The sequence below is a fragment of the Myripristis murdjan genome, chromosome 3 (genome assembly GCF_902150065.1).
Source record: "Myripristis murdjan chromosome 3, fMyrMur1.1, whole genome shotgun sequence".
Lineage (NCBI taxonomy): Eukaryota > Metazoa > Chordata > Actinopteri > Holocentriformes > Holocentridae > Myripristis > Myripristis murdjan.
The window spans coordinates 30,338,015-30,352,117 of record NC_043982.1 but is presented as its reverse complement, the minus strand read 5'-3'; the positions used below and the strand labels follow the sequence as shown (position 1 = coordinate 30,352,117).

At 41.0% G+C, this 14,103-nt stretch overlaps 1 protein-coding gene across 1 annotated transcript; it reads left to right on the top strand.

Moving 5' to 3' along the window:
• Positions 1 to 462: 462 nt before the first annotated feature.
• Positions 463 to 13,689, top strand: LOC115356577 (AFG3-like protein 1). Its single transcript, XM_030047795.1, has 17 exons — positions 463 to 654; positions 2,290 to 2,380; positions 2,507 to 2,575; positions 2,686 to 2,798; positions 3,710 to 3,859; positions 3,951 to 4,025; positions 4,173 to 4,297; positions 4,986 to 5,259; positions 6,057 to 6,194; positions 6,302 to 6,455; positions 6,565 to 6,672; positions 8,620 to 8,745; positions 8,888 to 8,998; positions 9,700 to 9,815; positions 10,102 to 10,302; positions 11,122 to 11,316; positions 11,779 to 13,689. The coding sequence occupies exons 1-17, from the start codon at positions 541 to 543 to the stop codon at positions 11,995 to 11,997; spliced, it is 2,379 nt and encodes a 792-aa protein (XP_029903655.1). The 5' UTR covers positions 463 to 540; the 3' UTR covers positions 11,998 to 13,689.
• The last annotated feature ends 414 nt before the right edge of the window (positions 13,690 to 14,103 follow it).

The window sequence follows — 14,103 nt, the reverse complement described above, 5'->3', positions numbered from 1 at the left end:
GTGCCAATACATCCAAACTGTACTTCAGTATCCATCAGGGTTATCGGTACCGATATATTGGTCCAATGTCTGCCTTTTTATGAATATCAGACATTGGCTTGTCTATGTCTTCCCAACTGAAAACAAGAGGTTATTATTTATGGCTTTTTAAAATAAGATTTTAAATAGGCTACTGTTTGGCCATACCCTTTGTTTGTTTAGTTCATTCAGTCATTTCATTAAAGATATTTGCTCTGTTGTTATTAGATTTATTTATTTATGTATTCATTTATTTGCATAGTATGTTATGTAAGTGGCCTACTGGCCGGGGCAGGTCAGCACAGAGGAACAACAACGTTTCCCCAGATAACAGCTGGCCCGTGGAGACCATAATGGTGCGCTGCGCTCCCACAACTCAAGTCTCGCGAGATGAGGAGGAGTAGGGGGCAGGGTGTCAGGCATTGGCAGCTGCATAGTGATCTGATCACAGGCTGCTGATCTGATGCTTGGGGACTCGGATCCACTGATCCAGCCCTCGACAGCCAGGGGTGACTAGCTGGCATGATGGGGCTGATGTCTGTGAGCGTCGGGCCCTTCCGCAGCCGAGTGCGCCTCTGGGGCAGAGACTTCTCCACGATCTGCACAACTTTTCGTAACAGTGCTGCTGTAGCGTCGGTAGGACACATTGTTGTTGTTTGTGTAAATGCATGTGCTCTTAAAGTTACCATGAGCTTATCAGAAGTGTTGTTGAATGCAGAGTTTTCATGTGCAACAGCTGTTTCTCCGTGGGTTTCATAATAACGTGTGCGGTGGGGTTAGAGCCATGTGGAGCGGTGTTGCAGGATTTGTCACAGCCGTGAGAAATGATGAAGCAGGCGGTCGAGGAAAGTACACAATGTTCTCCGCGACATGCAGCACACGACAAAAACTGGTCACAGTGCGACATTATTCATTGATCATGTTTACATACGCTTGGTGCTTTTCGTTTTCTGTCATGTTATGCTGTTTAGCTGGGCCCATTTCCTCTGTTTCATAATATTTTTTGTGAAGGGGGCGTCTCTCAGCCACTTGGCTGTGGGTCGGTCGAGGGGTAGCCTTGTAGTTTAGGCACGTTGCATAAACCTGAACTCCCTGACGTTTGTGAGGAAGGCTTATTTGTTGTTCACTGCAGTCAGCATCCATTGCACTTGCTTTTCAAAACTTCAAAACCAAGCAAAGATGCAGATGTGCTCCACAAGCCTTGGCCTATTGAATTTAAATGCTACATAAACCTGCTTTTGTCTGTGTTCGTTCAAAGTTGCAGGGATGTGCAGTGGACACTACGTTAGGCTGTAGCAGTGAAAATGGTTATTTTGCACACATTCATGATTAGGACGTGAAGGCGCTCAGCTCCTCAGCCAGTGGAGGTGATCTGACAGGTTGAGTCAGACAGCCGACCTTCCAGCCAACATGTTTTGTAACGTGCGCCTGATCACGTTCACTCTCTCCTCCCCACTGGGATCCAGAAGTAAAACTAGACAAGAAAAACTCAAGACAAAACTCAAGACTCAAATGCTGTGTGTTTTCACACATTGAGATGGATAGTTTTATGTTACTTTATTATTATTGTTATTGTATGTTTTTTTTTATTTATTTATTTTTTAATCAAGAGCCAGACCTGAGCACCATCCCCAACTCAACCACACCGTATTATGTTTTCTGTACTTGGATGCATTTGTTGGATTGAATTTGGAAATATTGTTCAAGCCCCATAGTTACTATTGAAGACTCGGGGTTATGTGATATGAAATGAAGAATAAACATTTGCCTTTCAAGTGTTCAAGTGAAACAAAGGGAATGTGGCCTATAGCATTGCACATGTATAACAGGCTTTTGCACATGTGACAGATATGTAATACCATCATGGTGTTATGTATCTATGTTTATGTGATTCTTAGCAACTGTTGATATGTCAAGTGTTTATGGGGTTTATGAAGCTCTATGATTTGATGAAATTGAGACTGGAATACTGCCCAGTAAGTCCAGCTGCCCTGCCCAGACTCTTCCAGTATTTCAGTGATACAGTTAGTTTTGTTTTTGCAGTTGTTTGGGAAAAAAAGAAGAAAAAAAAAGTTTCTGGGTAGATTAAAGTAGTAGAGACATTACATTATCACAGAGACTTTTTGTATTGCATGCCCACCAGTTCACATTGGATTGGACAACATTCATCACAGCACTGAATGATGTCCCATACTGTCATTACTACTTCATTGTAGGCCTATTTAATGCTCAGTGAGCTCTGCTAATTTATTTATCATCTCTTTATTTCAGAACACATCATTACTCCAAAGGAAGTCTGCAGCATTATATCAACGCAATTTCACACTTACTCGGTTACTTAGCTCCAACAAACCACCGAGAGGTAATGTGCCTCTTGTATGTTGTTTTATTGTATAACTGAATGCATAAACACGGAACTAAATCTTTTTCCCATGGGGCACATGTGTTTACTTACTTTGTCCTCTGCTTGTGCTGTTAAATTGTTTAGGGTTTGAAAAGTTTTTCCCAAAGAGTGATGAGAACCCCAGTGTCAACAAATCAGCTGAGGATGAGGAGGGTAGGAATCATTATTATTATGATCAGAAGCAGCATTTGTAAGTCACCTGTGCCCTCCTTTCTTTAGGAGGCAGCACGTGGTTGAATTTCTGCGGTGTTGTCTCTGTTTAGATCAAAACACCAAAGACCAAGTGCCGCAGGGAGGAGGAGGCCGTGGGACAAATGAGGAAGACAGAAGGAGAGGAGGAAAACAGGAAGAGTCAGACTGGTGGACGCGCTTTCAGGTGCAAATCTTTATTTTTTAGTTTTATAAATGTCACCTGTGTCAAAAGTGTATAGCCTAATTGTATGAAATTGGTAACAGTAGGATAAAATATATCACTTTGTTGGCAGAGGTAATCTGTTGCACTGACAATAAATGCATGATTTGTGTTTCTGAAAATATTTTGTTTACATGCAGAGTTAGGGTTAGTGATTTTTACTGATCACTGATCATTTTCAAATCAAACTTTTTCATTCCACCTCAAGTGAGAATGGCAGGCCGAGAATGCTGTGCTTTGTTGCACAGCCTTTTAATGATCCCAAATCCAAAACTGAAGTTTGTGATTTATATATAAACTCAAAAGTCTTAAATTATCCACATGCCGCAGTGGACAGGCCTGATTCCAGTGCCAAAATGTCAAATGAGTGAACTTCTTGGTTTTTATTAAACTCTGAAAATTATCTTCAAATGATATCTTTAATTCAGTACATGTTAAGTTGCAACCTTAATAATTTGGCATCAGTGTCATTAGATATATGCAGAAGGCTATTGAAGTTATTTTGTATTCAAGTCTCCAAAATTCAATCATTATGTTGGATTTATGTGCATGTTAGCAATACTGAGTCTCCTCATTCCTCTGTGCTTTGATGAGGACAGTATGAACATACTGACTGCCTGCCTGTTTGATAATTTGTTACACAGTTGATGAGTAGGACAGCAATTGTCATGGTGTGTATTTGTAAAGCTAAATCTGTATTGGGACAAAGGGCCTTGTTTAATCATGAAATTAACAGGCTGCTCCCAGTTGGCATGAGAGTCTGGCATGCAGCAAGCACAGTGGCTTGTTTTTCACTGGAATGCTGACGCAGCCCTCTCTGTGATCAGCTGGTCTGATCCATCTCCCCTCTCTTGTGATTTTTTTGTTCCTATCAGGATGAATTTCCTTGGGATGAAAAAACGCTGCGCAACATCGCAATTGGCGTAGCGGGTATGGGATCAGCTTTTCTATACTTCTACTTCCGGGAAACAGGGGTTGAGATCTCCTGGAGGGACTTTGTTCACCACTACTTGGGCAGAGGCTTGGTGAGTGATAGAGGAACTTTAGATTTTTTTTTTTTTCTTGTCTGTTCTTACAACTATATTGCTAGATATGTAAGTTGTGCTCTCTACACAGGTGGATCGCCTCGAGGTTATCAACAAACAGTATGTCAAAGTGATTCCTGCCAATGGAGTGAACACATCTGAAGTGGTTAGTAACAAGAAAACACTGTGCTGTCTCTTTGCTGGTATGGCAGGATCAGGAATAGCTTGATAGAGGCCACTCTGAACTGAGTTTTCTATGAGTTTCTTGTTTAGCATATAATTGTGTATTCCATCTGTTATCTGTATGTTTCAGAGCTACTTGTGGTTCAACATTGGTAGTGTCGACACATTTGAGCATAACCTGGAGATGGCTCAGCAGGAGATGGGCCTAGACTGCACACGCAGAGTACCTGTGGTCTACACCAGTGAAAGTGATGGGTGAGCAGAAAGGCTTAAAGGCCACATTATACATTTCTATTTAAGTGTTGCTGTAGCTACACCGGTGTGAGTATTTATAGTTCTGCACCGGGGAATCGATGCACACACTGCAGCGATTGCTGAAACATTAAACAACAGTGTGAAAATTGTATTCACTCCATACCAGTGAAGCACAGATAAAATGGAAGCAGTTATGCTTACATTATCTGAAACAGAGAGTTCACTTTCAAACACTTGATGGTATTCAAAGTGATGTTTTGGGATATTTCTCACCATGAATTTAGTCTGTATAGTATACTGTATTTGCAGACCTCCTCAGTTCAAGGTAGTTGAAGAGAAATGAGATCCAGCATCTCTCAGTGGAAATGATGCCCCCAAACATGGAAGCAGTACAAAATGTTCTAGCATTGCCCCACATGCAATTGCAATTTTGGAGAGGTGCAATTTTAGAGAGTTATAATCTATGACGGTGGCCTCTGGGGACTATGCAGGAGGCACAGACACCTACGGCATAGCTATGGTGACATTTTGATGCAGCAGGCTCAGGGAGAAAGGGAGTTAGGTTTACTTGCAAAAGCATCCAGATTTTTCATATTTAAATCCAAGTGATTTGACTCTTATACAGGAAAATGTTGGATTTGCAAATGTTTGTGCTTGCCTAATTGAACTTTTCTCTCTTTCTTCATAGGACTCTCCTATTGAGCATTCTCCCAACACTGCTACTGGTTGGCTTTCTAGTTTTAGCCATGCGGCAGGGACCAATGGCAGGAGGCCAGGGAGGTAGGGGACGGGGAAACCCCTTCAGCATGAGTGAATCCAAAGCCAGGATAATAAAAGACAACATCAATGTGCGCTTCAAGGATGTTGCAGGCTGTGAGGAAGCCAAACTGGAGATTTTGGAGTTTGTTAACTTTCTAAAGAACCCTCAACAGTATCAGGACCTGGGAGCCAAGATCCCCAAGGTGTGTTATGCATAAAAGGTCATGCGGTGGAGGGTGGGGGAGATTAGGAGTGTCTTGACATTACAGTGGGTGGAATATTTTGGTTCCATAACAGACTACAGACTGTAATGAGTTTTGAAATCCAGAAACTTCAATTTTGAGAAGGATTTGTTGAGTCTTTGGTGCTGATCAACAATCTTATAAACCTCCCACAGATATATAAAACAGTTATTTTGTGTTTTGGCACATTTCAAGTCATACATATGGTATTTTTTAATTATCTCCAAAATATAGGGGATCCAGAATGTGCCTATTTATACCTGGACTGTGCATCAATTTGAGAGAAATGGTGTGGGCAGCAAACAAGAGCAACAGAGTCATTGGCTTACTGAAGCTGTTTAAGCACTCAGTTTTATCCTGTTGGTTGTACAGCGTACTGCATGTAATTTCAAGCAGCACACTGATCCCTGTTCTTCAGCATCAATCATGGGTTACATCCATTGCTGCATATATTCTCAATCTCTGTGGGCATGGCTGTGCAGCATCTGTTCATGCCCCACTAGTCACTGTTTGCCCCGCCTCTCCACACCATCCATCTGTCCCAGTGACATCTTCCCTCCAGGTGCCTGCTCTCAAGGCGACAGCTTATTCATGTCTCCTCTGCAAAATGTTTTTAGCAGTGTCACCTACTTTTACAAAAACTAAATGAAAAATAACTGATTTTTCTTTGCAGAAAATAGGGTAAAACTCTAGTTAAGGAAGTTTAACATTTAAGTGTCATGGCAGTCCTCAGAGGTAACACATGGCCTTGTTTTTAGGGAGCAGTATTATCAGGTCCACCTGGGACAGGGAAGACCCTGCTGGCAAAGGCCACGGCAGGAGAGGCTCATGTGCCCTTCATCACTGTGAATGGATCTGAGTTCCAGGAAATGTTTGTTGGTGTGGGTCCAGCTAGGGTGAGTACTGGGCTGAACTGTTGACTGTTAATGAATTACTGACTGATATGATTTATCAATCACTTGAATGGCTTATTTGGTTTCCTTTTTGCTGTGTCTTCTGTTAGATAAGGGATATGTTTGCCATGGCACGAAAGAATGCCCCCTGCATCCTTTTCATTGATGAGATAGACGCGGTGGGCAGGAAGCGAGGCCGAGGAAACTTGGGTGACCAGAGTGAGCAGGAAAACACACTCAACCAGCTGCTTGTTGAAATGGATGGTAGGCAGTGATCTGAACCCCCTGTTGACTCACTCAGTGTTTGGACTTTTCTCCCATTCCCTATGCAGTATACCTCTTAGATCACAGTAGCCAATGTTTTTCATTGCAGGGTTCAACAGTAGCACCAATGTGGTTGTTTTGGCTGGCACCAATCGACCTGATATCCTGGACCCAGCTCTGATGAGGCCTGGACGCTTTGACCGACATATTTACTTAGGTACAATATAGCACTCTACTTCTTTTATGAGATCCTCCTTCATTACTTTTCAGCTGCCTGCTTTCCTCTTCCAGTTGCTCAGTTTTGTACTGTCACTCGGAGTCTGGTGTTTCCAATGATGTCATTCATCCTCTTACATATGCTAAACCTCTCTGCTACTAGCAACATCATTCTTTTGTTTCCACTTTCTCTTTCGATTAAACTGACATCCCTACCCTCTTTACTTAGTTCTCATGTATAACTACCTCAGTGAAGAGAGATGTCCTACAAGATTGAACTGTGCCTTGCTGTTTGACTCTAAATGACCGCACTGACTTTTCAAAAAGTATGACATCTTCTGCATGCACATTTGCTTTATGTGATACAGGTTTAGGTCAAGGGGCCAGTCAAGGGATCCTGTGGCTAGCCAAGAAATTTGGCTAAATGGGACAAATGCCAGAGTGCTGGTTAGGCTGCATTATCTATAATGTAATAATAATCATAATACACTTTATTTATATAGTGCCTTTCATACAGGGGTTGTAGCGCAAAGTGCTTCACAGTAAAATGAAGAAACAAGAGAAAAATCATAACAAGTGCAAATACTGGCCAATAAAATCAAGCAATCAGATACACAATAAAAGAGGTAACAAAAAGCAAGAACAGATGGGCCAAGAAAGTTTGTAAAAGATAGGGAAAAAAAACAATGGTTAGTTACAAGCAACGCAGAATAAATAAGTTTTAGCATTGGGTAGTAGAAATCCATAAATTCGGTGCATATATTAAAAAAAAGCTGGCCTGCATATTTTCTTTATTGTGTGATAATTGGAAAGCCTGGGCCTGTATGTGTGTTAGTAAATCATTTTGCAACTCAAGCAGAGCTGGTAGCAAATTCACTTCCTCAGTTGAATAAAATCTTAAGTCTCCCTCCAGCTAAGGCATTTTCATGAGGTAACATAAGGACCAAAATATGGCTCCATAAAGCATTGTATCAGTGCCCAAAACCCCCATCTTTCCACACTTTATGAGCCATTTGGAAAAGCATAGATTGTCAACAGTCAGTGGGTGGAGCCAAACACCCTGCTTTCAAATATTATACTTCCATGGATGCTGAATTCTGCTCTCTTGTGCTCCGGTGTCCATGCATTAACTTGTTACCATGCCGTCCACCTTTAGCCAATATAGCACATGAAAATTAATGGGACTAATACACAAGCAGGCCCAGATTTAACTTTGTAACTGTTCTTTGTACCTCACAGACCACTTATTAGGCTTGATCTTACCAAGGCCCACACTGTGTTCTCACACTCGTTCAGTCTGTTTTGTGTACCACTGGTCTTTATTGCACCTGTTCACTTGTTATGTCATTAGGAGTGTGTGTGTTTTGAACGGTGTGCTTTTATCTTCGTGGGTAAAATGGTTTATCTGTCTCTGCCCATTGAGATCTAATTTACTTTGTTCCAGTAGTGCTGCACAGTGTTAGGCAGGGCACTGTTCTTTCTGACTTAGAAAAATGGGGCAAAATGGAAGGAGCCGGATCTCTAGAAACAGAAGGATTATGTAACAGGAGGATCGGGACACAGACATCCTCTTTGTGTTATTGAGTTTTTTTTTTTTATCTCCTTTCCTTTAGTTTATTAGTTTTTGGTTTCACTTTATTAAATTTATTTTTAAAAGGGATCATGTACAAAGTGCCTTAATCTCCAACCAGAGAGAAAATATGCTTTGTACCAGATTTAGCTACGAGCTACTTTCCATCTGCAGTCCCTGGGCAGGGACTGGGATCCTAGCCTTGCCTTATGTTTAACAGCTGTTTAAATGTGATTTTGCGCATGCCTTACTCTTTGCTGATGTCCTCATGTCCTTGTTTGCTTTTCTCTGCCTTGCAAGGCAGTAATCTTGAAAATGAGTTTAAAATCATGGGGTAATTAAGTCATCATCTGTTCATCTTTATGCCTCTTCCTGCAGGCCCACCAGATATAAAGGGCAGGGCGTCCATCTTTAAAGTGCACTTGAAGCCTCTCAAGTTAGATCCCACTATAGATGCAGAGGCCTTGGCTAGGAAATTAGCTGCACTATCTCCAGGTTTTACTGGTGAGTTCCTGAGTGTGTTTGTGTGTGTGTGCGTGTGTGTGCGTGCATGTGTCCACAGAGAGGACTTGTCTTTCATATCTTTCTGTGGAATGTCTCATGTCTTTAGCCTCACCCAGTTGTTCTCTCTCCTTGTGTGTTCCAGGAGCGGATATTGCCAATGTGTGTAATGAGGCTGCTCTAATAGCGGCACGTCATCTCAACCAGTATATCAGCACCAAGCACTTTGAGCAGGCAATCGAGAGGGTGATTGGAGGTCAGTTAATAACCACATTTACTCACTCTCAAACAAAAACATTACTGAGATCTTTACTGGCCTGGCACAGCCATACTATGATTTGGTTATCATTGTTTACTACATTTGTTTATGATATTTTTATATATGCACACAGTAACAGTAATAGTGTGCATAGGTCATTTTAATGACACATGTGACGTGTGCAGTTCATATAAATAAAACATTTAATTTAGGAGATTTTAGAAGACAAAATAAAATGGACTTTCTAAAAATTTGGGTGACATAAGTGCCTCCCCACCCCACATACGCACACACAAACCCCACCCTCAACCCCTGGAAAAACAGCAATTAAGTCAAAATATTATTTCAGATATATTATGATATTTTGATTAGACAGTCTCATGATATTAAATTTTGTATATCACCCAAGCCTAGGGGTGCACAATATTATTGGCACATCATTGGAATCAGCCAGGCTTTAAAACAAATATCGGCATATTGGATGTCGGCAAAAAATCCAGTGTCGTGCATCCCTAATAAAAATAAATATGGCATGTTTTGCACAACGTAAGCTGAAGTTGTTGTTTTTTTTTTGCTTTTTTTTTTTTTTTTTTTTTTTTTTTTAATTTTCCATCAGTATCATCAGTTTGTCATCAGTATCACCGGACTCCTTATTTAATGCACAATCCTGTTTGGTAATTCATGCTCCACACCCTCAGGTCTCGAGAAAAAGACCCAGGTACTTCAGCTTCTTGAGAGGACTACTGTGGCGTACCATGAGGCCGGCCACGCTGTGGTCGGCTGGTTCCTGGAGCATGCAGATCCCTTACTGAAGGTGCTCAGACCGTCTCCCACCTTTCTCCTTTTTCTCTCATGCTGTTGCTTGACTTGCTTGCTGCATGCTTCCACAGCCCTTGCTTCACCCCCCCTCTGTCTACAGTCACACTTTCTGGAGACACTTTCTTTCTCTATTTTTGGGATTGCCTTGTTTTGAGAAGGCAGAAAGCAGAGTCTTACAGCATGGCAGAATCACTTTTGAGAGCTCTCCTCGGTTCAGTATGCATATTTCTACACTCCTGCTTTTCACTAAATCATTATATGTTGACTGTGTCCTCTCCCAGGTGTCCATCATTCCCAGAGGGAAAGGTTTGGGCTATGCTCAGTATCTGCCTAAGGAGCAGTACCTGTTCACGCAGGAGCAGCTGTTTGACAGGATGTGTATGATGCTGGGTGGGCGTGTTGCTGAGCAGGTTTTCTTTTCCCGAGTCACCACCGGGGCACAAGATGACCTCAGGAAAATCACCCAGTCTGCCTATGAACAGGTAATCACTTCACTTTACAGCAAGCATCCACAGCTGGGTAGGCAACCACAGAATGACATACTTTATAACTGTAGGTGCTATGGTTGTTGTTGTTTTTTTTTCATCCATCATTGTTAAAGCAGTGGAAATGACATATTGCTGATGTAAATTCAGAGAAAAATAAAGTCCCAGTAATCTAAATTGTGCTTTCATTTTGAACATATAGTGGGTTATCAGGTTTGATCACAAGCTGAAAAATACTGGGCAGATGCTTCACTTTTCATTTCATTATTTTTTCAGCAGAGTTTTCCCTAGAAGTAGTCGCTCGCGGGCAATTTGCAAACACTTTGAAGATTAGTTTATTGCCTCAACAGCCCAAGGTGAAGAAGAAAAACTAAAACTGTATGTTTGTGGGAATAGAAATGTATAATTGGTAAACAGCAAATGGTGATATGAAAGCACAAGCAGGTGATGTGCCTGCAGATACACTAATTCATTTACAATATGATACTGTGATTTTAATAAAGACAAAAAATGCATGAAATGGCTTTAAAAACTAAAATGAAAAAAAAAACAAACAAACAAAAAACAATTGTTTACCATATCAAATCTAAATCGAGTCAAGTTGGTGACTGAGTTCTGGTTAGACTCTCACTAGTAATGATGTGACAGAGCCAAACCTGCATCGTACTAACGAATCAAAAGATTTCCAAGCAGTTTAGGACTAAGATAGTCATCCTTATCTCATAAAATGTCCCTCATACAAGATGCACAAGTATGTTTTCCTCTCAGTCCTTGAAATTATCCTCAGTTTTTGTCTTAATCCTCATTTTCTCTTAGGTGGTACAGTTTGGAATGAGTGAGGCAGTAGGCCAGGCATCCTTTGACCTTCCTGCCCAGGGCAGCATGGTAACTGAGAAGCCCTTCAGTGAACACACAGCGCAGCTAATAGACCAGGAAGTCCGCTTGCTCATAGACGCTGCTTACCAAAGAACCCATCAGCTCGTCATCGATAAGAAAGACCTGGTGGAGAAGGTGAGAATCATTGTCAATGTCTTGAAGACATTTAAAGACAAAAAAGGACTTAGAGCAGTAAAGATCAAAAGTGAATTTATATGGCTCATAAGAACAGTAACTAGGAATTTTAGACTAGTTAAGAAATGAATAGCAAAAAGAGGTGCATTCATCTTGCTCAGCATGTCGCATCAGCAGAAATTTTCATTTCAGACCTACACCGATATTTCATTGTAAAGCAGATATTGGCTGATACCAATGACATGCTGATATTATCGTGCATCCATAACCGTAACTCATGCTGCATACGCTGAATAGAGCGATCACAGAAAAGATATCAACACTGTAGTTCATGAACAATGGCCTGCTAGTGATAATCTTTTCAGATTTTAAAATTAGTTAAGAAATGAATAGCAAATAGAAGTGATATTTCAACACTGCATTCAGCTTGCTCATTAGGTTGTTTTCCGTCTTGTGTTGCAGGTGGCAAAGCGTCTTCTAGAGAAGGAGATCCTGGACAAGGCTGACATGCTGGAGCTGCTGGGGCCTCGTCCATTTGAAGAGAAATGCGCCTATGAGGAGTTTGTAGAAGAGACGGGAGAACTGGAGGAGGACACTTCTCTACCTGAGGGGCTAAAAGACTGGGACAAGAGCAGAGAGGATCAGGAGCACCCGCAGCGCAAATCAGCCCTTTACCTGTAGGTGGACATGCAGCCCAGGCCAGATGTGCTCCTGGACTAATGTGAAGACTTCAGGGCTGGACCTTTTGTCCCAGACTAATTCCTGTCAGACTTAATATTATTATGAAAGAAGCCCTTGTTCATCACGCCGCATGTCGCAGGAGGTGGGATGGTGTTGTGGTGTGTAGGTCCAAAATGGCATAGTCTATGCAACCTGCAAATTTTGTATAGATTTTAATTTAGGGTAGATTTTATGTTCAAATGGGAATACCAAAAATGGACTTCTCATTTTATTTTGAGGGCAAATTGAAGTCACTGAGCTAAGTTGCTATGAAGGGTGCTTGTACAGCTTACCTTTCACTGAAGGTGCCTTAATCTACCCTGTTTCCCTGACATGTTGATGGAAGACCTAGTACATGGTGACACTGACAAACATCCCACAGATTTGTAGGAATATATAGTTTTGCACAGAACCGTTATTGAACTCGTGTTTTAAAATACATACCGGTAATATTTCAATTCAAAATTGAGAGTGCGTTGAGGCATGTGCCTGCTAAATACTGTAACATGTTGCACTGACATGTTTTTATATGAGCTACATTTTATTCCGAGGTTTCCCCAGAAGATTGTCCTCATCTAACCTTACTGAATTTCAACAAAAAATGTGCTCGTTCACCCCCAGGCTATATAGTATATGGTAGATATACCAATAAATCTATACAAGGGCAACTAGAATGCACTCCACCTCAGCAGCCACTCTGAAAATGCCAGAAATATATCCAAAATATCTTTCCCTAGGTGTGCGTTTTAAGTGGCTGGCAGGAAAGAAGGATTATTTTTAAATGAATGCTTATTGAGTAGGGAACCTGATGTTCTGTTTTCTCAGATCTCTGAGATTTCAAAGGTGCTTTGACTGTCTTTAATCTTTTTGAAATTCACCTGCAATGTCAAATCCTTCGTGTCTAATAGTTCACTCCCGTGGCAGGCTCGTAGTCAGAGCAAAAAATATTCTAACCTCCCTGGAACTTTCTGTCTCAAGTGAAACACAAAATTACCTTTTCTCACCATCGCAGACTTCAAACAAATGTTGACCCTCTTCAGCCTTGTTATCATGCATCACACAAGGCAGCTGGTAGATGAGAATTCATTGTTTGGGCAGACTGACATTTTTTAAAGTAGTTTTTTCCTCCTAAGTATCCAAGTGATGAGAGTTAACTCCATCAGCTCTGGTATGAAGACACGACAATAAACCTCCATAAACTAGCACAGCGCAGGATAGATAATACTGTACATACATCTGAACCCTGTAAAGAGGCTACATTTAGGTCGCCTGCTGTTTTATTACTAGGGGTAAAAGTTGAGCTCAGTGAAAATCAAATAGAAGGCAATAAGATGATATTCCACATAGTGCCTCAATGCTAGTTTTTGCTCTGAAACAGATTTCATAGGTCTTCAGTGCTCACACTACCTCACAGTCTCAGTATCAATAACTGCCTCTGAAAGGGAAGTGATGTCTTTTGAAAAAAAACCTTTGATCACAAATATCCCACTGCAGTCTGGTTACACAGGGTGTGTTTGTTTCCTTGTAATTACTTGTAGTGAAATGATGCTTACTGCCTCTTGGACTATTGCTGTGGTTATATTATCAATGATGAAATGAATAAGTGCTCAAAATGAATGCAGGCTTAACTGACTATTAAATCTATGGATTCATGTTTGCCTCTCCCTCTGGATATTTTGCAACTCTCCAACTTTTAGACATTACACACTATAAGACAGTTAGGGAGAGAGATAGAGGATACAAAACAGCTGCAAGCCATTCATTTATTGCCCTGAGAAGGAACTAGTCAGCCTTTCAGTCAGATATTGTTTATTTGAATATTAATTAAATCTGAGCCTAACAAGCCAGCATCAAATCACAATCACGTCATCTTATGTTACCAAAACTGATCTCTCATTCATTTGACTTGGAACGTGGGACACTGGCTCATCAGAATAGTGGTGGTGGCAAAATGTTACATTGCACATCCTCATTTTAAAAGCAACAAATTAGCATTTTAATAAGAAAAGTACCTAGAAGTAACCCTTCTTGGTATCTGTATCATTATTGCCATAAAGAAATTATCCT

Excerpts from the sequence above, each read along its gene's own strand:
- LOC115356577 (XM_030047795.1), top strand. The coding sequence starts at position 541 with ATGATGGGGCTGATGTCTGTGAGCGTCGGGCCCTTCCGCAGCCGAGTG. Across the intron at positions 2,799-3,709 it reads ACTGGTGGACGCGCTTTCAG|GATGAATTTCCTTGGGATGA; the intron begins GTGCAAATCTTT and ends TGTTCCTATCAG. Across the intron at positions 6,673-8,619 it reads TGACCGACATATTTACTTAG|GCCCACCAGATATAAAGGGC; the intron begins GTACAATATAGC and ends CTCTTCCTGCAG.